A 24235-nucleotide genomic window follows, 5' to 3' on the forward strand; every position below is an offset into this window, starting at 1 on the left:
CTTGAGTCTCACAACAAAGGGAAATAAACCTTTTCCCTTCCCCCCCTCCAGATGTTCCTGGAGAGATACACAAAAGCAAGCTCCGTGAATCTAAACAGAGGGATTCCACCCTCCCCGTTTCCAGCCTTGGAAAACAAAAGTACCGAGAGCTAATCTCTCTTCCCCCCTCACCCAGAGGGAATGCAAAGTCAGGCTAGTAAATCTAACACACACAGATTTCCCCCTGACTTCTTCCTCCCACCAATTCCCTGGTGAGCACAGACTCAATTCCCTGGAGTTCCCCACTAAAGAAAAACTCCAACAGGTCTTAAAAAGAAAGCTTTATGTAAAAAGAAAGGAAAATACATTAAAAATGGTCTCTCTGTATTAAGGTGACAAATACAGGGTCAGTTGCTTAAAAGAAATATGAATAAACAGCCTTATTCAAAAAGAATCCAGTTCAAAACACTCCAGCAGCTACACCATGTAAATACAAAAGAAAAAAAAAACCAATAACCCTTATTGTTTTATGATCTCTGTACTCACAACTTGGAAACAGAAATCCTCCCCATAGCCGAGAGGGACAGATACAAGACAAAGAACTCAGACACAAAACTCCCTCCACCCAGATTTGAAAAAGTCTTGTTTCCTGATTGGTCCTCTGGTCAGGTGTTTCAGGTTTCTTCTTTCCAGGTGTAAGAGACATTAACCCTTAGCTATCTGTTTATGACTCGGGCTCCAGGCACCGTGTGGGAATGGAAACCTCTGTCCGAGGGCCGTACAGCCCTGTCGCAAGGCGGGGCTAGGTACGTATGCATTGGGGGTGATGTTGAGGTACCCAGAGGTGGCGCTGCCGTGACCAACGGCAAGGTCAGGAGTAGGCCACATCTCCCAGCTCTAACCCTGCATGACGCTGCCTTTCAGGGGCTTGGCTATTGACTCTTGGCTTTAATTCCTTCTCCATTCCAGGCTACAGTGTTAAGTGCGAGTACACCGCACACAAAGAAGGGGTCCTGAAAGAAGAGATGATGCTGTCCAGCGAGACCCATGATGGTGCCTGCGTCAAAGTGGTCGTTCAGGCCCGGGTAATGGGTAGGTATCCCTCTAAACTGCGCTGGAAACGGGATCCAGAGCCTTTCACTGCACAGACCGCCTAGAATCCAGCCCTGGTGAGTGACTGCAGCCTGATCAGCGGCTGCGGCCCACTCCTAGGGGATTTAGGATGCAACGGGCAAGGTGTTTCCAATAGAGAGAGCTCAGCCAGATTCCCCTGGAATCCTGTGCACAATTCTGGTTACCCATGTTCCAGAAAGAGGCATTCGGATCGGCACGGGGCAGAGGAGGGCTGCTAGGGTGGCCCGGGGAATGGAGAGCCTGTCTTTGGACAGCACGCTGGAAAAGCTTGGCAAAACGCAGGCTGAGAAGGGATCTGATTGCGCTGTAAATCCCCTGGGGGCGGGGAACCATGGAGGGGGAAGAGCTAGTCAAGCTAAGGGACTGTGGTGGCCCAAGAGCCAATGGGAAGAAACTGGCCAGGAGTAAATTCAGGCTGGAAATGCAGAGTGTGGGGAACACGCGGTGCGGCTGGGGGAGGGATTCATGCATGCTCAGAGTAGTGGCGGCGGACAAGGGGGAGACACAGTCTCACTAGTTTGTAGATGGAGCTTGCCTGGCATGTGATCGGGCTGGTGTCTGGGGTTGCCTGTGATCGCAGGGACCGGGCTCAGTGACTCAGCAGGTCCCCCCCAGGTGAGCTGGGTTTGGCTGTGGATGTTTCATAGGTCTGCTGGCTCCAGGGCCGCAAGCAGGACGATGACCCCGGTGAGCTGGCCCCTGGCTGGGTGAGAGGGCATCAGGGGCCAAGTCTCCCACTTTCAGCCATGCTCACGGGACAGGTGTGTGGGCGGAGATGCTTCCCAGCCCCTTCGTGGCGTTTGCAACCATCCCTTCTGACTGCCCTCCTGAGGAGAGAGCTGTGATGGAGCTCGGCTGTTCTCAGTGGTGGCAGCTGACAGAACAAGGAGTAATGGTCTCAAGTTGCAGTGGGGGAGTTCTAGGTTGGATATTAGGAAACACTGTTTCACTATGTCAAAGTTAGAATCAGGACTCACAATTTGTCAGACCACTCTGTTTATTAGCGCAGCGCTCCGCCAATAACATTCAGAATATGTGAGTGGCCATGCAAGGCCCAAACAGTCTTATTTATACAGATAAAAGAGCGGGAATTTAGACAAAGGGACAAAGAAATCAAAACAGTAAAATTCACCTGGGGCACAGCATGCATATCCTATTTCCTTACTAACTGTTATCGATCTAAGGCTAATGCTTCACCAATTGCCCTTAAACGGTGCAATTGTTCTATGTTAATGTCTGTATTCCTGACACTTGGTTGCAACATTCCAACAACTTTGCTTAAAGGTACAGACAACATTTCTTTAATCCTTTCTATTCTTACTATATAATTCATTCTACTTTCACAATCCCTCCTTTTGGTCAGGCGTACGCCATGACCAACCCTTACTGAGTTCCACAAATTAACCGTTCCTTATCTCTTAGTTCATCAGCGATTTTCAAAATCATCATATTAGCACTCTGTTTTGGGGCAGCCATCTGGGTGACACAATTCTGGATACAACAGGAGATTAACTGAAAGCATACAAAAATCACTAAGATTCCAAACAGGATAGTTAGGGCTCCCTGAAACAACCATTTTCCTATGCCAGAGAAATTGAACAGGTTACTTAGCCACTTCCATAAAGAACTCAGCTCTTTATGAAGAAGACATGCGATTTGTTCTAAGTGGCTAGCGTGATCTATTACCTCATTGGTATTGTCAGGTATAAACACACAACATTCTTTTCCAATGAGAGCACAGGTCCCTCCTTTGGCCACCAGCACTATGTCTAATGCTTGACGGTTTTGGAGGGCAACCTGTCTGATCACCCCTGTTTCTTTGGCCAGGATTTTTAAACTTTCTCCAGTTTCATATGCCATTATTTCAACCACTGCTTGTAACCTTAGGAGTCTTTTTGCATGGTATATTACTCCCCCAAGTGGGATAAAGGAACTGCCAATAGTCTCTTCCCAGGTGTCATTACTGTTCCATATTGTGTTAAACGGACAAGGTCCTCCAGTGAGGTCTAGGGAATTGAGTGGGATAGCCAGGACAGGAACACCAGTTTGAGAGTGGGCTGGGATGTGGCTGCAGACCCAGCATTTAGAAATAATAAGGGTCTGAGCTATCCACACTTGCTGCTGGATAAAAGAATTGTCATTGTGGGCTCCCCAGACCTTAAGACACCAGCAGCCGAAGAACAGGCACCACCAGAGGCGCATGTTGGAGGCAGGGCCCTTCTGGTTCTGACAACCTAACTGAGGGAACTGCAGTTACAGTTTTATGTCAACCAGGCAGCAGGCGCTAGGCTCACTACTGCTTCTTCTTGGGCCTTGCTTTATGTAGTCATCTGCTTCTGGCAACCCTTACGAGAGCGTAGATTGTAAGGTATTGCAGGCTGTTCCTTTACGTCTTCTTCTGGAGTCAAAAAAATTGACTCTGCGTGGTCCTGAGGTGATGATTGGTTCGCTGGGGGTGGTGCATTCTTACACTGCGAAGCATGTATCCACTTTGAGATGCCAGACAGTTTAACAGCCGTCCCTTGACTCTGGCTGTAACAATGGCCTTCACACCTTATCTTTTCCTGATGCATACATTCCTCATTCACACAAATAGATTGAGAATACAAACAGTAGTATTTTATATCGAACAAAAAAGCATTGCAAATTAAACCTTGCTAAGTTTTACAATTGATAACTAAGATAATGTACATTGAGACCCAGGCCTTCAATGTTTCTCTAATTTACTTAACATAGACACAATAGAGAATCCTGTCTCTTACTATCTAAATTTTAAAACAGAGTTAGAGGGGGCCCAATTTGTAATGCATATGGGAAAACAGAATCTTATAGTCCCAGAGGGTCATTTATTTCTGCTATTTTAAAAAAGTGGCTAGCAGGATGAAATCAAATTATACTTTAATTCTTATTGGACATTATAAAATCCTGCTCCTACATATCCCCCTTTTGACACTAAGATTATTAATCGCCAGTGTCACTTCTTATTTAGTCCATGTAATAGAAAATACTGGGAGATGATTTGGGCCTGTGGCTTTAGCTTTGCACACATTTGTTTTATCCACCAGCACATTGTAAACATTTCAATTACACACATACCATTTAAAACCAAAAACACAATTAGGGGTAGTAACATTAGTATGCCAGTAGTTGTGGGAAACCATCCAGAAAATATGTTATACCAATGGTAAGCTATGATGTTTTTCTGTAGTGGCAATTCTTAACATGTCTCCATTTGTGTGTATAATATGAATGGTCCAGTAGGTTGCTAACACTTTTTAAACACTTTTCCCCAAGAATTAACACATACACATAGGCCATTATACAGTACTTTGGATTATCTGAAAGACAAAAATAACATTTTTCTACCCCTTTTGGGGTGGCATTGATTATTACTTAAAAGATTCCTTTCTTTTACAAATACCCTTGCTGATTGCAGGCAAAACAGAGGAATTACCCCATATTTTCCTGTGTTGTTTTTTTTTTCCTATAGGCAGGCCGGGTTTTAATGGCTTTTACTTTTTAAGGGTTATGCGGAAATTATTCCACTGTTTAGTTATTAAATTCATGAGGTGGTGTACCTCAAGTTTTTCCTCTTATATAGCAGACCAGGTTTGTAATGTTTTTCCTACTATGTTAAACTTTAAGTTTATTCACAGATAATAGCTGAGAAGCATCATTACCATATTACTTTAAAGGATTTTTCCAAAAATCATACACTCTAACTTGTTACAGGGGTACTTACTAACATTAAATTTATTTCAATGTTTAATATTAACAATAACATTAGCATCAAATCTATTAAAGGTATCTTGTTATACCATGCTTTTTATGTAGGCAATTTGTTTGCTGACCAGGTATGTTATTTATTTGCAGCTTCTTTTGTGCTGGCAGTTCTCACCTTTCTTTATCAGTTAGGTAATTTGCATCAACACAGGCTTGACTTTTGGATTCAAAGCCATCAGCAGAGCTCAGAGACTGTCTTAACACACAGGGATCTGAAAAAGAAAAAAAAAAAAGCCTATTGCGGCTCTTTTTGGAGCCCTAATAGGATTTTAATTCAGCAGCATGTTTTATTTGCATTTCTTGTACCCCTTTTTACAATATACACCGCACATGTCCGAGGGAAAATGCACATTCCTTCTATACTATAACTTTTTAAAAACATTAGCCATATCAATTTTTACATAAGGTGTAACTGTTTCTTTTGTTCTTACAGAGTTTTCATGTATCCTTATCAAAGTGACAGTCTGATTCCACAGAGCCATTTTAAGGCTCAGAGTTTTTAACATTGCTTCTTTTTGTTTTGTGCACCTCACCTCTGCTGTTGCTTCAGAGGGTCACTGTTAATTTCTTATTCTTTCACTACAGCTCTTATCTGCTATTGTTACAAAACAAACAAACCAAACAAACAAACAGACTCCAGAATCTTTATCTATTCTCCTGATTTTGACTGCCCTATTGCAGCCATGACTTGGTCTTTATTTAAAAACATTTTTAATTTTTGTAAAGAATGAAGTTACCCCTTAACGGTTAAATGCTAATTCCCAAAGCCAAACAACACTAATTACCTGTGGGCTTGTCTACATCAGAAAGTTGCAGCGCTGGTGAGGGAGTTACAGCGCTGCAACTTTGAAGGTGTACACATCTGCAGGGCACCACCAGCGCTGCAACTCCCTGTTTGCAGCGCTGGCCGTACTCCCGTTTTGTCTGGGGTGTAGAGGATCCAGCGCTGGTGATCCAGCGCTGGTAATCCAATGTAGACACTTACCAGCGCTTTTCTTGACCTCCGTGGAACGAGGAACCCTCTGGTAATCAAGCTGGTCTCCTTTCCCGGTTTGCTCTCTCGTTCCCGGAACCCCGAGCAAGCAGGTCTCCTTCCCTGCGGTTTGCAGGGTGGCTCCGGGAACGCGAGAGCAAGCCGCGGCGAAGCTGGTCTACTTTCCCGGTTTGCTCTCTCGTTCCCGGAGCCACCCTGCAAACCGCAGGGAAGGAGAACCGCTTGCTCGGCGGTTCGGGGAACGAGAGAGCAAACCGGGGAAGGAGACCAGCTTCGCCGCGGTTTGCTCTCGCGTTCCCGGAGCCACCCTGCAAACCGCAGGGAAGGAGACTTGCTTGCTCGGGGTTCCGGGAACGAGAGAGCAAACCGCGGCGAAGCTGGTCTCCTTCCCCGGCTTGCTCTCTCGTTCCCGGAACCCCGAGCAAGCAGGTCTCCTTCCCTGCGGTTTGCAGGGTGGCTCCGGGAACGCGAGAGCAAGCCGCGGCAAAGCTGGTCTCCTTCCCCGGCTTGCTCTCTCGTTCCCGGAACCCCGAGCAAGCAGGTCTCCTTCCCTGCGGTTTGCAGGGTGGCTCCGGGAACGCGAGAGCAAACCGGGCGAAGCTGGTCTCCTTCCCCGGTTTGCTCTCGCGTTCCCGGAACCCCCCTTGAAGCCGCCCAACAGCGCTGCAGTGTGGCCACATCTAACACCACTTGCAGCGCTGGTTGCTGTAAGTGTGGCCACTCTGCAGCGCTGGCCCTATACAGCTGTACTAATACAGCTGTAACAACCAGCGCTGCAAAATTTTAGATGTAGACATGGCCTGTGTCTTGCAAAAAGGTCTGTCAGTTTTGCAACTTTGAATTAGAGTCAAATGAATTTTTAGTGGCAGTAAAAACAAAAACAAGATCAATTTATCTTACACCTACAAAACAGGAGTTTTACAAACCAGATGTGCTGGTTTAGATTCTTAGAACTTTACATATTTTCACAGACAAATAGATACATACACTTTTTTTTTTCCTTAACATTTCTTTACATTACTTTGTTTTTACATAGCTGTATATATATTTGGATGATTTACAGGCATTCTTCTGGAAAAGGGCCCATTTTCCCTTCAGAATGGCTGCAAAGAAACCAAGAATTCTCTCTTTAACATGGTCCTTTTTAACATTTTCCACAAAGTTTAACTGCTTAATTCTCTCCAGCCTCTGTAGAGTTAACTTTTCACTCTCTTTCCTTAAATCACTTGTTTATGTCCCAAAATGACACCTTTATCACCTCAGATTTCACCATTTTAAGTATTGTTCCAGGGATTCATGCCTGCACTTACTGCTTTTCGTACTCCTGACACTATGCCCTTAGGGCTTCCAACCTGTTTTTCAGTTTCTTTATCTGTTGCTTGCCTGCTTTTCTGGGCCCGATCCTGCTTTTTTTTCCAATGAACCGTTTGTGAGTGCTATTGTGGTCACTTCACAATTTTGAAAGAAGTGTTCAAGGAAAGGGACCAGGAAGGTTGGGGGCTAGCTGAGGAGTCCCCCCTCTTGCTGAATTGGTAGTGGAACAGTAACGAATCAGTTTCTGAGGCCGACAAAGGGGAGCAGAACAAGGAGCTTTTTGTCCTTTTTACAATGAGATGGGAGTATGAAGGGGTTGGATCGATCCGGGGTTTGGAGAACGGGGTAAAGGAGAGCACTCGGTCTGGTGGTGGGAGAGGAGGCTTTTAATAAAGCTTTTAACTTATTATTTTAATAATTGAGAGACGAGTTTTGATTTTGTCCACCTATGATTTGCCTCTTCCCACCACTGCATGAAACAATTAACCTCTCCTTTAGCCAATTTAGTTTTAGGTTGGCTGAGTTTGTCCTTTAAGACGTCCACTCAGTCTTTGTTCCAAGATTTTAACAGTGGCCATTGAGTTTTGGGATCCCCCTGAGTTAGCCTAGACCATTTTCCCAGAAATTTACAGGAGTCTGGACCCTTTTTACAGGAGTCCGGACCCATCCTAAATACATAAAATGAGCCAGCGTTCATTTAGGGAACTGTCCCGACTTAGACGTCTGGTTACCCATACAGGAGGACTTCACACACCAATCACACAAGAAGGAAATTCGGGTTCCTCAGAGAGATGCCCAGTGCAACACACAAAAGGAGCCCACAGACTACTGCCTCAATCGCCCTTGCTTTCACACCCAAAGTGCGGTGCGGCTGCGACTGTGCAGATTCCACTCACTCAGACCACGGGGACAGGAACCCCTTGGTCGGCTGATCCCCAGACAGAGACGGCACCCAGACTCAAACACTCCACAAGAGGACAGATAGACACAGAGACAGGACAGTCCTCAGTCCGGACAAAACACAGAAATAATTACCTGACCAGATTCCTGATGTCAGATCCCGGGATCCCTACCAGAACAGGGTGGGAACCAACAGGTTCGATGGCGTAGACCTCACTGTGGCTGTGCACCTTTCCGCTCTAGTGGGGGACCGCTTGGGTGAAATGCCCAGGTGCCGGCTGCCACGTTCATCCTACAAAAACAGTCAGGAATCACACAGCCCCAGTGAAGACGGTTGCCATCTCGGTGGGACCTCCAAATTGTCAAAGTTAGAATCAGGACTCACAATTTGTCAGACCACTCTGTTTATTAGCGCAGCGCTCCGCCAATAACATTCAGAATATGTGAGTGGCTATGCAAGGCCCAAACAGTCTTATTTATACAGATAAAAGAGCGGGAATTTAGACAAAGGGACAAAGAAATCAAAACAGTAAAATTCACCTGGGGCACAGCATGCATATCCTATTTCCTTACTAACTGTTATCGATCTAAGGCTAATGCTTCACCAATTGCCCTTAAACGGTGCAATTGTTCTATGTTAATGTCTGTATTCCTGACACTTGGTTGCAACATTCCAACAACTTTGCTTAAAGGTACAGACAACATTTCTTTAATCCTTTCTATTCTTACTATATAATTCATTCTACTTTCACAACTAGGAGGGTGGTGAAGCACTGGAATGGGTTACGTAGGGAGGTGGTGGAATCTCCATCCTTAGAGGGTTTTAAGGCCTGGCTTGACAAATCTGATTTTTGAATTGCTCCAGCTCCAGGCAAAAACCTGATGGTCCGTGTTCCACTCCAAAGTCCTGGCTGGGATGATTTAGTTGGGAATTGGTCCTGCTTTGAGCAGGGGGTTGGACTAGATACCTCCTGAGGTCCCTTCCAACCCTGATGTTCTATGATTCTATGAACTGTTTGAGATAAGTTGCTGTAGGTTGTTTCCAGTTAAGCAGACCCCATCTCCTGCCTACCTCCTAGCAGGTACAGTGCAGGGGAGCCCCATGGGTTCAGAGAGTCCCCTAACTAATACGCAGAGTTTGTTGGTATTTCTGTCCAGAGAGGGCTACCCCTTGATTTACAGATTCCAAGACTGATGGCCTAGTCCGACTCCCTACATAACACAGGCCAGAGATCTGCCCTTCCTGCAGCCCTCCCTACAGGCACGGACTCTCCTGTAGTCTGCTGTTGCTGTGCCCAGTCTACACTAGCGGGGGTGGTCGACCTAAGATACGCTGACTTCAGCGCCGCCATTCGGGTAACTGAAGTCGGCGTATCTTAGGTCCACTTACCTGGCCGTGAGGACGGCAGCGAGTCGGCCGCTGCTGCTCCCCCATCAACTCCGCTTCCGCCTCTCGCGAGCTGGAGTTCTGGAGTCGACGGGGAGCGCGATCGGGGACTGATTTCATCGCATCTACACTAGACACGATAAATCGACCCTCGATAGATTGATCACTACCCGCCTGCCCTGTGTGTCCCATTCAACCTGAGCCGGCAGCACCCCGCTGACTCGGCTGGTGGCTGGGTGGAATCGCTTTTGGCTCATCGTGTAGCAGCTTTTTTGTTCCCCACCCACACGGGCTGCTGGGGCGGGTCCGTGTCCTGCTATAAGTGAAACTGATCGGCCCGGCTATGCTGTCCAAGCTGAGCAATATGCAGAAAGCAGACTAAGGCACCGATCTTGCAAATACAGGCATGACTCCAAGCCCGTTACGCAGCCTTGCTGCGGCTGAAGCATGTGCTGAAGGGTTTGCAGGATGGAGGCCTGGATTTTAAGAGTCTTTCCCCTGATGTTACTAATCTCCCCATTATTATTAGTAACACCACTTGGAGACACAGAACTTGTTTCCAGGCCGATGTTTAACCTGACCGTGCCCCCTTAATTCCCTGAGCTTCTTATCAGCCCCGTTGCGGCGTAAGGGGTGATTCATCCCAGCAGAGCTCGGACGTGTTGGCGGCGTTCCACCGACCCTGATGATAAAAAAAAAAAAAAAAAAAAAAGCTGAGAAATTAGGCTTGAAGGATGGCAGTGGACAAAACAGCTTTTCAAGCTTGAGACCGAAATCCCCTGGCACCCGCAACTGACATTTGGCATCACAACCGACGCTGCCTGGCAACTGAGTGATAACTGTCTTCGATGGAGAGAGAGAGAGAGAGAGAATGGGGAGCCAGGACATTTAAGGCCTAATCCAAAGCCTTGGGCAGTGAACGTGCAGCTCCGCTGACTTCAGCGGCCTTTGGCTCAGCTCCTTACAACGCTCAGCAAGGCAGGGCTTGTTGTGCCTCTGGTTGTTCTCAGCTGGGTGGCTCGGAAACAACTGGATCTGTACCTCTTCCTGGAAGGCAACGCTTGTGTCTGAGAGTGATAAGGCACTGCCATTGCGTGGGGCATGGGCACCCAGTCCAATTTAGATCTACAGTGAGAAGAGCTGCAGAAGTTTCAGCTGAAATGGCCGGCGTCCAGCGCAGACGCAGCCCTACATCATGCAACTCCTCACTGCAGTGTTCGATGGGCCACGACGTCTCTGCCGTTCCTTGGCAGATCAAAATGGGCGGCTCTGCCCAGGCAATGCAGCAAAAGTGGGGTTGGCAGAGCTCTTGGGCAGGAGCTGATGGAGATGAACTGGGCTGCTTAAAATGGCCTCCCCAGCCTCTCAAAAAGCAGAGGTAATAGCCATAGGATCAGCACGTGAGAGACCCAGGCAAGTGTGTAGATCAAAGCCAGCAGTGACTTAAATGGAGGTGTGGATTATACCTGCAGGCTAAGCAGACACCCAGACGCTCACGCTGAGTGTATGCTGTGATTGTAATCGCAGGCCCTGTTGGCATCTTGGTGAACTGGTGTGAATCCGGAGTAACTCGGGAGTGGCAGGCTGGGTTTACACCAGTGTGACGGAGATTGGGGTCTGACCTGATCAGAGGGCAAGGAATGTCACTTGGCATTCAGTGAGCATAGCTCAGATGCTGAGGGAGTGAAGAGCTGCTGCATTCTCTGTGAGTCGCTCCCTGTACCAGACCTGTGGCTTAAGTCATAGAATCTCAGGGTTGGAAGGGACCTCAGGAGGTATCTAGTCCAACCCCCTGATCAAAACAGGGCCAATCTCCAACTAAATCATCCCAGCCAGGGCTTTGTCAAGCCTGACCTTAAAAACCTCTAAGGAAGAAGATTCCACCACCTCCCTAGGGAACCCATTCCAGTGCTTCACCACCCTCCTAGTGAAATAATGTTTCCTAATATCCAATCTAAACCTCCCCCACTGGAACTTGAGACCGTTACTCCTTGTTCTGTCATCAGTTACCACTGAGAACAGTCTAGATCCATCCTCTTTGGAACCCCCTTTCATGTAGTTGAAAGCAGCTATCAAATCCCCCCCTCATTCTTCTCTTCTGCAGACTAAACAATCCCAGTTCCCTCAGCCTCTCCTCCTAAATCCTGTGCTCCAGCCCCCTAATCATTTTTGTTGCCCTCTGCTGGACTCTTTCCAGTTTTTCCACATTCTTCTTGTAATGTGGGGCCCAAAACTGGGGACAGTACTCCAGATGAGGCCACCATCTTGAATAGAGGGGAATGAGGTCACCAATGTTGAATAGAGGGGAATGATCACATCCCTCGATCTGCTGGCAATGCCCCTACTTATACAGCCCAAAATACCATTAGCCGCCTTGGCAACAAGGGCACACTGCTGACTCATATCCAGCTTCTCATCCACTGTAACCCCTAGGTCCTTTTCTGCAGAACTGCTGCCTAGCCATTCGGTCCCCAGTCTGTAACAGTGCATGGGATTCTTCCATCCTAAGTGTAGGACTCTGCACTTGTCCTTCTTGAACCTCATCAGGTTTCTTTTGGCCCAATCCTCTAATTTGTCTAGGTCCCTCTGTATCGTATCTCTACCCTCCAGCATATCTACCACTCCTCCCCGTGTAGTGTCATCTGCAAACTTGCTGAGGGTGCAGTCCACGCCGTCCTCGAGATCATTAATGAATCCCAAACACTGAATTTGGTGCTAAAATATACTGGACTCCAGTCGGAACTCAGACTTACCTATGACACAGGAGTGACAGTGTGATCCAGTCGACAGAAAACCAGGAGTCAGGAGACCTGGGACTTGTCCCTGGCTGTGCCACTGGTGAACTGGCACTGCAGGAAACCTTCCTGTGCCTCAGTTTCCCCTCAGTTTCCCCATTTGGAAGGTGGGGAATGGACTTACCCACTTGTCTTTTCACAACCAGAGGAGAACTTGTTCAGCCATCTGTGCCCACCACAGCCAGTCGTTTCCTCTTCAGCGAATGGGACGTGCCCGGAGACCATGGTGATGGGTGCCCATAAGGAGAGGGACGGGTAGTTAGTGTTAAACTCGCTCTAGGATCCGTGATGCCCTAGCAGCCCCCTCAGACGGGGTTTTCCAAATCTGTCTCAACTCCTTGCTGCCACCTGCTGGCTGTGTAGAGGATTCATCCTTCGCTCTCTCCCGAGTTTAATTAACCCTTAACCGCATTATGATATGCAGCAGGGCGGCTTTGGAGCTGACTCTGTATAATCTCTCCTTTCCCTCGGAATAATTACCCGGCTTTGAGCACATCCTATTAACGGACCCGACGCTGCCTGTCACATCCTCCGCGTCTGCTGCTGTTGCTGCGAAACGCCATGTGAGCTTCTGAGGGTCTGTAACCACTGCTGGATGCCTCCCCTATATTCTGAGGGGTGGATCCCGTTCAGTAGCCCCAAGGCTGCTAGCTGGGGGAAACTCTGGATCCCCTCTCTGTGGGGGAGCCTTTGCTGGGATCAGTGCGTTGTCCGAGGCCAGTGGGGTGCAAGCGTCTAGGCACCAGCTCCCTGTGAGAGGCTGTACACCTGTCACGGAGTGTGGGGAGTCCGGCCCTGCACCCCTCTTCCTGGGACCCACAGTGACTCTCAGCCAGCCAGTAAAACAGAAGGTTTATTGGACAACAGGAACACAGGTTACAGCAGAGCTTGCAGGCACAGTCAGGACCCCTCCACCGAGTCCTTCTGGGCTTTCAGGGTGCTTGGATCCTAGCTAGGATACCCTGAATTTCGCCCACACAGCCCCAAGCCCAAACTCAAACTGCTTCCCTCCTGCCACTCCCTTCCTTTGTCCCCCTTCCCGGGCAAAGGTGTTGACCTTCCCCCTCCCTTACCTAGCTCAGGTTACAGGCCCTGGCATCGTCCATCCCCTAAAGTCCGTCCCTGCTCTCCCACTCCCCACACAGACAGTCCCTACTGCATCACATCTCTCCCCCCTTCGAGACTGAACTGAGCGGGGTCACTCTGCCCAGTGACCTGGGGAAGTTCAGGGCCCCCTTTCCGGGACAACGCATCCGCTGTCAGGTTGGCACTTCCCTTCACATGGACCACGTCCATGTCATAGTCCTGCAGGAGCAGGATCCACCTCAGGAGTTTGGCGTTGGCTCCTTTCATCTGGTGCAGCCAGGTCAGGGGAGCGTGGTCGGTGTACACGGTGAAGTGTCGCCCAAAGAGATATGGCTCTAGCTTCTTAAGGGCCCACACCATGGCCAGGCATTCATTCTCGATGGCCGCGTAGCTTTGTTCCCGGGGTAGCAGCTTCTTGCTCAGGTATACGATGGGGTGTCTCTCCCCCTTTTCATCCTCCTGCATTAACACCGCCACCAGTCCCGTGTCTGAGGCATCGGTGAACACCATAAAGGGTGTGTCAAAATCTGGGTTTGCCAGAACTGGGCCACTAACCAGAGCCTCCTTCAGCGCCCGGAAAGCCTCCTGGCACTGCTCAGTCCAGATCACCTTGTCTGGCTTCCCCTTTTTGCACAGTTCAGTGATGGGGCCGGCTATGGCACTAAAGTGGGGCACGAACCTTTGATAGTACCCCGCCATCCCAATAAAGGCCTGGACCTGCTTTTTGGTTTGGGGAGCAGGCCAGTCTCTGATCACCTCCACCTTGGCTGGTTCCGGCTTCAGGCAGCCGCTCCCCACCCGATGGCCCAGGTAAGATACTTCAGCCATCCCCACCTTGCACTTTTCAGCCTTTACTGTTAACCCAGCCTTTCGGAGTCGGTCCAGGACTTGTTTAACCTGGGACATGTGGTCCTCCCAGGTCTGGCTGAAGACACAGATGTCGTCAATATACGCCACGGCAAAACTCTCCATCCCCCGCAGTAGCTGATCCACCAAGCACTGGAAGGTGGCCGGTGCTCCCTTGAGGCCAAAGGGCAGGGTCAGAAACTCATAGAGCCCCAGAGGGGTGATAAAGGCCGATTTCAGCCTGGCATCTGCGTCCAGCAGCACTTGCTAGTAGCCTTTGGTAAGATCCATAGTGGTGAGGTACCGAGCACCTCCCAGCTTGTCTAGGAGCTCGTCAGGCCTGGGCATAGGGTAGGCATCAGATACGGTGATGGCATTGAGCTTTCGATAGTCCACACAGAACCGGATTGACCCATCCTTCTTGGGGACCAGCACCACTGGCGAGGCCCAAGGGCTGGAAGACGGCTGGATCACCCCCAAAGCCAGCATGTCCCTGACCTCTCTTTCAAGATCCTGGGCAGTTTTACCAGTGACCCGAAAAGGGGAGCATCTTATAGGGGTATGTGACCCGGTCTCCACCCGGTGGACAGTCAAATTAGTGCGTCCAGGCTGGTTGGAAAACAGCTGTCGGTATAGATGCAGCACCCCCCTGATCTCAGCGTGCTGGCCCGGGGTCAGCTGATCAGAGAGGGGAATCGCCTCCAGGGGGGAACCAGCTTTTGCCCCAGGGAATAGATCTACTAAGGGGTCATCTCCCTGCCCCTCCCAATGTCCACACACGGCCAACACCACATTCCCCCTGTCATAGTATGGTTTCATCATGTTCACATGGTACACCCGACGGTGATGTGCCTGGTTTGACAGCTCCACCACATAGTTTACCTCATTCAGTTGCTTGATAACCTTGAAGGGCCCTTCCCAGGCGGCCTGGAGTTTGTTTCTCCTCACGGCGATGAGAACCATCACCTGATCTCCGGTGGCGAAGGCACGGGCCCGTGCCGTGCGGTCATACCAGACCTTCTGCCTCCTCTGGGCTCGGGCCAGATTCTCCCTGGCCAGGCCCATGAGCTCGGCCAGTCTTTCCCGGAAGGTCAGGACATACTCCACCACTGACTCTCCTTCGGAAGCGGCCTTCCCCTCCCATTCGTCCCTCATCAGGTCTAGGGGCCCCCTTACCCGCCTTCCATACAACAGTTCGAAAGGTGAAAACCCGGTAGATTCCTGGGGCACCTCCCTGTACGCGAACAGCAGGTGAGGTAAGTACTTGTCCCAGTCCTGCGGGTGCTGGTTCATAAATGTTTTTAGCATCATCTTCAGCGTCCCATTGAACCTTTCTACCAGCCCGTTGGACTGGGGGTGATACGCTGAGGCCCAGTTGTGCTGGACCCCACATTTCTGCCATAAGGACCGGAGCAGGGCCGACATGAAGTTGGACCCCTGGTCTGTTAAGACCTCCTTGGGGAACCCCACCCGGCTGAAAATTGTCAGCAGCGCATCTGCCACTGTGTCTGCTTCGATAGAGGACAAGGCCACCGCCTCGGAGTAGCGAGTGGCAAAATCCACCACCACCAGGATGTATTTCTTCCCTGACCGGGTCGTCTTGCTGAGGGGTCCCACTATGTCCATGGCCACCTTCTGGAAAGGTTCTTCTATGATGGGTAAAGGCCTCAAAGCCGCTTTCCCCTTGTCCCGGGCCTTCCCCACCCTCTGGCAGGGGTCACAGGATTGGCAGTACTGTCGGACATGGGTAAAGACCCCAGGCCAGTAAAAGTTCTGTAGCAGCCTCTGCCTGGTGCGCCGGATTCCCTGGTGCCCTGCGAGAGGGATGTCATGGGCCAGGTACAACAGCTTGTGACGGAACTTCTGGGGAACCACCAGCTGCCTCCTGATCCCCCATGACTCTACTTCCCCTGGGGGAGCCCATTCTCGGTACAGGAACCCCTTCTCCCACAGGAACCTCTCCTTGCAACCTCTCCTCATGGTCTGTACCGCACTAAGGTCAGCCCGGTCCCAGTGCTTCCGCAAGGAGGGATCTTTCTGCAACTCGGCCTGGAACTCAGCAGCTGGGACAGGGATGGGGACCGTCTCTCTCTTGCTGGCTGGGTCTGAGGCCGCAGCCTCTCTGAACCGTGCCCCTGGGCGTTCCCCGCTCCCTGGGTTAGGGTCCTGCCCCTCGGGTCGAGTACCTTCCCCGTTGTCGGGGTGCAGTGCCCTTTGCCGACTCTGACTATGAGTCACGACCAGGGCACTCTGGGTGTTACTAGGCCAGTCCTCGAGGTCCCCTCCCATTAACACGTCAGTGGGCAAATATCGGTGTACCCCCACATCCTTGGGGCCCTCCTTGGCCCCCCATTTCAGCCCATTTCAGGTGTACCCTTGCCACGAGCACCTTGAATGGGGTCCCGCCCACGCCCATCAGGGTCAGGTAGGTGTCGGGCACCATCCGATCTGAGGCCACCACCTCGGGCCGGGCCAACGTCACCTCTGCGCCCGTGTCCCAGTACACAGTGACCTTCCTCCCATCTACCTCCAGGGAAACAATGCACTCCTTCCGGAGGGGCAGCCCCGCGCCCACCTGGTAAACCAAAAACCTGGAACCTGGAGCATCCACAGGTGGTATGTTGCCAGCCCCCCTTTCCTGGGAATGTAGCCCCTCCTCCGATTGGGTTTTTACCCAGTCCACCCTCTGCGGGTTGGGTCTGCTTGATCTGTCCCTGAGCTTGGGGCACTGGGCCCGTATGTGATCTCGTTGGCCACAGTGATAGCAGCCCATGTCTCGTGGGTCCCCTTGAGTGGGTCGGAGGGACCTGCCACTGGATGTTCCCCTTTTGGGGGGGTTCTCCATAGGACCCCGCTGGGAGGTCCCATGATGACTCTCTCTCTGCGTTGAGGCAGGCTTGCTCCTTCGAGACTCCTCCCTGCCATCCCCTGCCCGACTGTCCACAAATTGGTCGGCCAGCTGGCCTGCATGCTGTGGGTTCTCCGGCTTCTGGTCCATCAACCACAGCCTCAAGTCGGACGGGCACTGCTCGTACAGGTGCTCCAGTATGAATAAGTCAAGCAGGTCCTCTTTAGTTTGGGCCCCAGCTGTCCACTTGCGGGCATACCCCTGCGCCTGGTTGACCAGTTGTAGGTATGTGACCTCACGGGTTTTACGCTGGCTCCGGAACTTTTTCCAGTACATCTCAGGAGTCAGCCCAAACTCGCGGAGCAGGGCCTGTTTGAACAGTTCGTAGTCCCCTGCCTCCGCCCCTTTCAGTCGGCTGTACACCTCCACGGCTGTGGAGTCCAGTAAGGGGGTGAGAACTGCGATCCTGTCTGCAGGATCAACCCTGTGCAGCTCGCAGGCATTCTCAAAGGCCGTCAGGAAGGTATCTATGTCCTCCCCCTCCTTACGCCGGGGCAGCAAGTGCTTATCAAAGCTCTTTGTAGGCTTGGGTCCCCCCTCACTCACCGCAGCCGGAGCCTCACTTCTCCTCAGCTGGGCCAGGTCCTGCTCATGTTTACACTGTTTCTCCTTCTCCTCCCGCTCATGTTCACGCTGTTTCACCTTCTCCTCCAGCTCTCGCCTCTATAACTCGAGCTCTTCCCGTCTCAGCTCCCTTTCATATTCCAGCCGCGTCCGCTCCACGGATGCCGAGCGTTGCCGGGAGGATCCCCTGCTGGGGGGTGAGCTTCGCCGGGAGGATCCCCTGCTGGCCGGGGGTGTCACGGTGCCCTCGGTATTCACTGGGCTCCTCCTCGCCCTTCCCCTACGCCTAGGAAGGGGGGGTCTCGGGAAGCCCTCGTCCGCCGGCTGACCACTCCCAGCGGGGACAGACACTGGTGCCTGCGCTGCATCTGCTCGGCTGCTTCCCTCAGAGACAGGGCTCTGTTCATTCATGCAGTCTCCCTGCTCCAGCTGGGCAATCAGCTGGTCCTTGGTGCGTCTCCCTGGGCGCAACCCCCTCTGCTTGCACAGCTCCAGCAGGTCACACTTGCGCCGCTTGGCATACATCTTCCTGCTGGGCGCTCACAGGCCGGGGTGCTCGCCGCTCCCCACAGTTTCCAGGGGGACCCCTAGTGCACCAGCCCTTCTTGAGGTCACCACCTCTCTGCCAGGGTCAAGCTGCAGACTCCTCCGCCCCTGGGACCGCTCGCTGCAATCCCCTGGGGGACCCTGTTACTGCAAAGTCCTTCTCACTGGGCACACACTCCCAGGGGATAATCACCCCTTCGTTTTACTGCTCCCCAGTCACTTACTGCAGGAAGCGCCGTCCACGGGGTGCAGTATCTCCCGCCGCTGCCACCAGTTGTCACGGAGTGTGGGGAGTCCGGCCCTGCACCCCTCTTCCTGGGACCCACAGTGACTCTCAGCCAGCCAGTAAAACAGAAGGTTTATTGGACAACAGGAACACCGGTTACAGCAGAGCTTGCAGGCACAGTCAGGACCCCTCCACCGAGTCCTTCTGGGGGTTCAGAGTGCTTGGATCCTAGCTAGGATACCCTGAATTCCGCTCATCCAGCCCCAAGCCCAAACTCAAACTGCTTCCCTCCTGTCACTCCCTTCCTTTTGTTCCCCCTTCCCGGGCAAAGGTGTTGACCTTTCCCCTCCCTTACCTAGCTCAGGTTACAGGTTCTGGCATCATCCATCCCCTAAAGTCCTCCCCTGCTCTCCCACTCCCCACACAGACAGTCCCTACTGCATCACAACACCCTTGGCAGCGGTCTTGCCCCTGGACTTGCCGAACGGCGAGCGGGGGTAGTAACCTCCCTGCCCATGTCACGCGTGCAGGAATGCAGCTCTTCTGTGGGCTCGTTAGCAGCCCATGGAATTCGCAAAGATGAATTCAATTAGTGGAGCGCAGCCTCCAAAATGCAGTTTATTTAGGTCATCTGCTGGTTGCCCGGGGATTCGAGTCTGGCATCGTGGTGGGGCAGAGGAGTGCTGACTTTCCTCCCCCATCCCACCAGAGCCATTCTTGGGGCCCCTCACAGTGACTGGGAAGGGCTGGGGTCAGGGGATTGCTGGGGCCACAGGGATTCCCCAAGTAAGGTCACACTGAGCCTGCTCCCTTCACAGACCACTGGGTCTTACCCCACAGGCTGGAGCCCCTGCTCACCCATGGGGAGGGTTGGGTGGCAGCATGGGGGGGGAGGGGCTGTACTGCTGTGGCATCTGGGAAGCGACGGAAGATGGTTCTGGTTTGGGGATCCCTGCAGTAAATACGCCGCCCGCTAGGGAGGGCTCCTGAAGGAGAAAATGAGGCTGTGGAGGAAGACCAGCAAGGTCCCTGCCCAAGCCTGTGTCCCAGCTACACCAGGCTCTGCTCTGAATGACATTGGCTGCAGTGACTCCCTTTGCTGCAGCATCAATGAGATTAGGCCCCAAGGCGCCGGCCCAGGGTCCCCAAGGAACCTCTCCCGGGCTAGTGACTTTATAGCACAAGGAGACCATGGCCCCGATTTCAGCACAGGATTAAGCGCATGCTTAAAGTTAAGTACGTGCTTTGTGGAATCAGGGCTGGACAATTCTAAGGAGCCAGGTTGGAGGTTCCCTTGCAGAGGGTCCAATATGAAGCCATCCTTTACAAGCATCAGCCCTCGAAATAATTTCCTGCCTACGTTAACATCACACTGCGCAGGAAATTTGTTTTCTCTGGTGCCCGCGAGCGAATGGAGTTAATGAACTGGAGATTAAGCCGAAGCAAGATGAGGGGGCCATTAGCAGCAGTACGTAGAGCAGCCTGCCCCTTGCTCAGCAGATGGAAGCAAAGATTGAGCAGCAGATCCACTGAAATGTGGTTTTTAATAAAACTTCAAAACTGCAATAAAAACCCCAGGAAAACTGGAGTCCTGCAGCGGTTCGGAGCTGATTTTGCTGCAGGGCAGTGACTGGCTGTCCTCCAATTCCTGACACAGTCAGGAAGGAGGTTGGTGTGGCGAGCAGAGAACTGTGGGATGGGCGGGAAGGTTCACAGAAGCACAGAGATGGACCTAACCCAAACCAACCTGTCTGCTGACCAGTTTTCCCTTCTGAAGGTCAAAAATGGACTTTTCCTCCTAGAACAGCTCCCCTGGTGGCTGGACTAGGAACTGGGACAGCCCCCAAAGTCCTCGGGCCCAGGAGACCAGCTAGTCACCCGAGGGATTTTACTTTTTAGGGTGTATTCTAAATACAAGGGAGACTGATTTAAATCCAGGTGCTTTAAATCAAAAATGGGAAAACCTGGATTTAAATAATCGATTTTAATCAACTTTTTCATTGATACTTCAGTTATTTTCTAAAGACAGGTGCATTCTCATTGCTTGATACAACCATTAAAACATCTTCATTTACAACTAAAGAGAATCTTTACACTAGATTGATATATCTTTTTGCTCCCTGGGATGGTGCACTGTAACTATTTAAGCAATTACTGTATATAGCTTAATATTTTCAGATTTGTATTCACTCATTGTACATTTTTAGTACGTTAGAAAATGGTGAATGGCATGTTGCTTATTTACTAGCAATGGCCATGATTTGTGTCAAGCTGCATTGGAATGGTAATTGAACTTCAAATAAACACAGACCAGCCTATAAAATGTATGGTTACTAAACAAAACAAGCCCTGAGTGCAGTACATAAGCTATCGTGGCATATTTGTAGAGCTTGACCTGAAAAGTTAGGTGTTTCCCCCTGATTCTTTATATAGAAAAGCATCCTTTAACTCACTGGTTTTGATAGAGGCTCGTGGATTCAGCATTTACATTTTGTAGTTAAATATGTTGAGATTATAATAAACTTAGGCCCTTGACATATTTTGTGTTAAGTTCAGATTTCATTTTAAATGTGTATTTTTAAAAAGAAAAACTTCTTATAATTTAAATAATATAAAAAATATCCAATTTAAAGCAACCCCCCCCCCCCGATTTTCTCCTCCCCAAATCATTGGTATTTATCCACCCTGTCTAAGTGTCGGGTGGGGATGGACTTAGCCAGTGTGTTCTGGGAGTTGGTGCCCCGTGAAAGGCTTAGTTGGCCAACCCAGTCAGGTTGTTTGGGGAATAAGGGCCCATTTGTCTGTTTGCTCAAACATGCATGTGCAAAAACGCACGCTCAGTTGCATGCCTTGTGTGTGTGCAGCTACTGTGGAGATAATACCTAGCGCAGATCAGGTGTGGAATTCAAAGCGCCTGAGGTCAGTAGCATTATCCCCATTTTATAGATGGGGAAAGAGAGGCAAAGTGATTTGCCCAAGGTCAGCCAGCAAACCAGTGGCAGAGCCAGGAATAGAGCCTGGGTCTCCTGAGCTGTGATCCAGTGTCCAGTGCTCTCGATCGAGGTTGAAATGATATTTTCTTGTTATAAAAATTGAAAATGTTAAATTGGTCAAAATTGAAATGAAACAATTTGTTCCACCTGAAACTCATTTTTTGGACTTTTAAAAATTGCCAGTGAATTGAAACAGCCTCAAGAATGGAGCTTGTTCGTAACCGAACAAGTTTATGGCTAGGGCCCTACCAAGTTCACATTCCATTTTGATCAATTTCATGGTCATAAAATTGTAAAAATCATAAATTTCATGATTTCAGCTATTTAAATCTGAAGTTTCACAGTGTTGTAACTGTAGGGGTCCTGACCCAATGCTGAAGGCAGCAGTGCAGAAGTAAGGGTGGCATGGTGTGATATCGCCACCCTTACCTCTGTGCTGCTGTTGGCAGGGTGCTGCCTTCAGAGCTGGGCACCCGGCCAACAGCCGCTGCTCTCCGGCCACCCAGCTCTGAAGGCCGTGCGGAAGTAGGGGTGGCAGTACCGCGACCCCACTACAATAACATTGTGACACACACACACCCAACCCTCTTTTGGGTTGGGACCCCCAATTTGAGAAACACTGGTCTCCCCCGTGAAATGTGCATAGAGCAGGATAAAAGCACACAAAAGACCAGATTTCACACGGGGAGAGACCGGATTTCATAGTCCATGCCGCGTTTTTCACTGCTGTGAATTTGGGAGGGTCCTAGTTATGGTGATTCTTTCAAAAGTTTACAGCTGAACATTGACTTAAGACAGCTTTGAAACTTTACTATGCAGAAGAAGAATGCTGCTTTCAACCATCTTAATTTAACTAAAACAAGCACAGAAACAACTTCCTTCTCTTGTAAAAGCTTTTTTTGTTTAACTTTCCCTTTATTTTTGTAGAAGTTTGTTTAACACAGTCCTGCACTGTACAGTATTTGAGGGTTTTGGTCTCTGCTGCTGCCTGATTGCATACTTCTGCTTCCAAACGAAGTGTGTGGTTGATGGGTCAGTTCGTAACTCTGGTGTTCGTAACTCGGAGTCATTCTGTGCACAACTCTTATCATTCAGTTGTTCACATTGGCACCAAGATCCTTTCACTGAGTTAATGCAGCTGATTTTGGCACGTAGGTTGTTCAGATTGTTCCTTCCAGTGCACGTTGCCTTGCATTTATCAGCCTTGCATTTGATCTTCCATTGCGTTTCATCCGGCCTGGTTCGGTCTCAGTTTTCTCTGCTCTTTCCTAAATAAGGCCTGAAGTTTCAATGGTGAGATCATTAACCATGGGAACAATTTCCCAAGGGTCATAGTGGATTCTCCATCACTTGCTATGTTTAAATCAGGATGGGATGCTTTTCTAAAAACTCTGCTCTAGGAATAATTGTGGGGCAGATCTGTGGTCTGTTATACGAGGGGTCAGACTAAATGATCACGATGGTCCCCTCTGCCTTGGAATCTGTGAATGTAAATACTATTGTCATTGGTGATTTTTGCCATCTTGCTGCCCACCTCATCTTCCCCATAACTAATGGATCCTTTAAGCAGAATCCTAAGTAATTATGAGCTGAGTGAACCCTGATCCAGCCTCTCTCGCAGAGCATAGTAATTTGTGAGTGAATGTGGGATTCTGTATAATTATTTTTTTGTTGGCTAATTGGAAATGTTAATTAGAATAGGGTTTTAACAGAACTTTGTTACCTCTTTTTACATCTCTCCTTCTGGTAATCTAATTAGCTTTTTAATTGGCTTCTTTGAATCATAGATGTGTAGGACTGGAAGGGACCTCCCAAGGTCATCTTGTCCAGTCCCCTGCACTCAAGACAGGACTGTAATAACTACACCATCCCTGATAGTTTTTTGTCTAACTTGTTCTTTAAAACTTCCAACCATAGAGATTCCACAACCTCCTGGGGTCAAGTATCAGGGGGTAGCTGTGTTAGTCTGTATCCACAAAAACAACGAGGAGTCCGGTGGCACCTTAAAGACTCTCAGATTTATTTGGGCATAAACTTTCATGGGTAAAAAGCCAACTTCTTCAGATGCATGGAGTGAAAACTACAGATGCAGGCATAAATATATACAATATATCCTCCTGGGCAATTTATTCCAGTGCTTATCTACCTGGACAGGTAGGAAGTTTTTCCTAATGTCCTAAACTGCCCTTGCTGCAATTTAAGCCAATTGCTTCTTGTCCTATCTACAGAGGTTAAGGAGAAGAAAATTTTCACCCTCCTCCTTGTAACAACCTTTTATGTACTTCAGAATTACCATGTCCACTCTGTCTTCTCTTCTCCAGACTAAACAAACCCAATTTTTTCAATCTTCCCTCCTAGATCATGTTTTCTAGACCTTTCATCATTTTTGTTGCTCTTTTCTGGACTTTCTCCAGTTTGTCCACATCTTCCCTGAAATGTGGCGTCCAGAATGGGACACAATACTCTAGTTAAAAGAACAGGAGTACTTGTGGCACCATAGAGACTAACAAATTTATTTGAGCATGAGGTTTTGCTCAAATAAATGTTAGTCTCTAAGGTGCCACAAGTACTCCTGTTCTTTTAGCAGAAGGAGACTAACACGACTGCTACCCTGAAACCTGAATACTCTAGTTGAGGCCTAATCAGCGCGGAGTACAAACGGATAATATCCTGTGGATCAACAGTAATTTCTCGGCCATTATGTTCCTGTGTATGTCTCAGAATTCAGAAGACCCGATCAGATTTAATGATCAAAGATGGTCTCGCCCCTATTTCACACA

The 24235-nt window shown here is 49.7% G+C and overlaps 1 protein-coding gene across 4 annotated transcripts in view; it reads left to right on the forward strand.

Moving 5' to 3' along the window:
* C5H20orf27 (chromosome 5 C20orf27 homolog) overlaps nucleotides 1-24235 on the forward strand; it is a 181374-nt gene that overhangs the window by 154372 nt on the left and 2767 nt on the right. For all 4 annotated transcript variants that reach the window (XM_030563249.1, XM_030563248.1, XM_030563247.1 and 1 more), the window contains one exon: nucleotides 949-1071. In XM_030563249.1, the coding sequence (XP_030419109.1) occupies nucleotides 949-1071 (123 nt within the window). The remainder of the gene's footprint in view (nucleotides 1-948; nucleotides 1072-24235) is intronic.

This window comes from Gopherus evgoodei, chromosome 5, assembly GCF_007399415.2.
Source record: "Gopherus evgoodei ecotype Sinaloan lineage chromosome 5, rGopEvg1_v1.p, whole genome shotgun sequence".
Lineage (NCBI taxonomy): Eukaryota > Metazoa > Chordata > Testudines > Testudinidae > Gopherus > Gopherus evgoodei.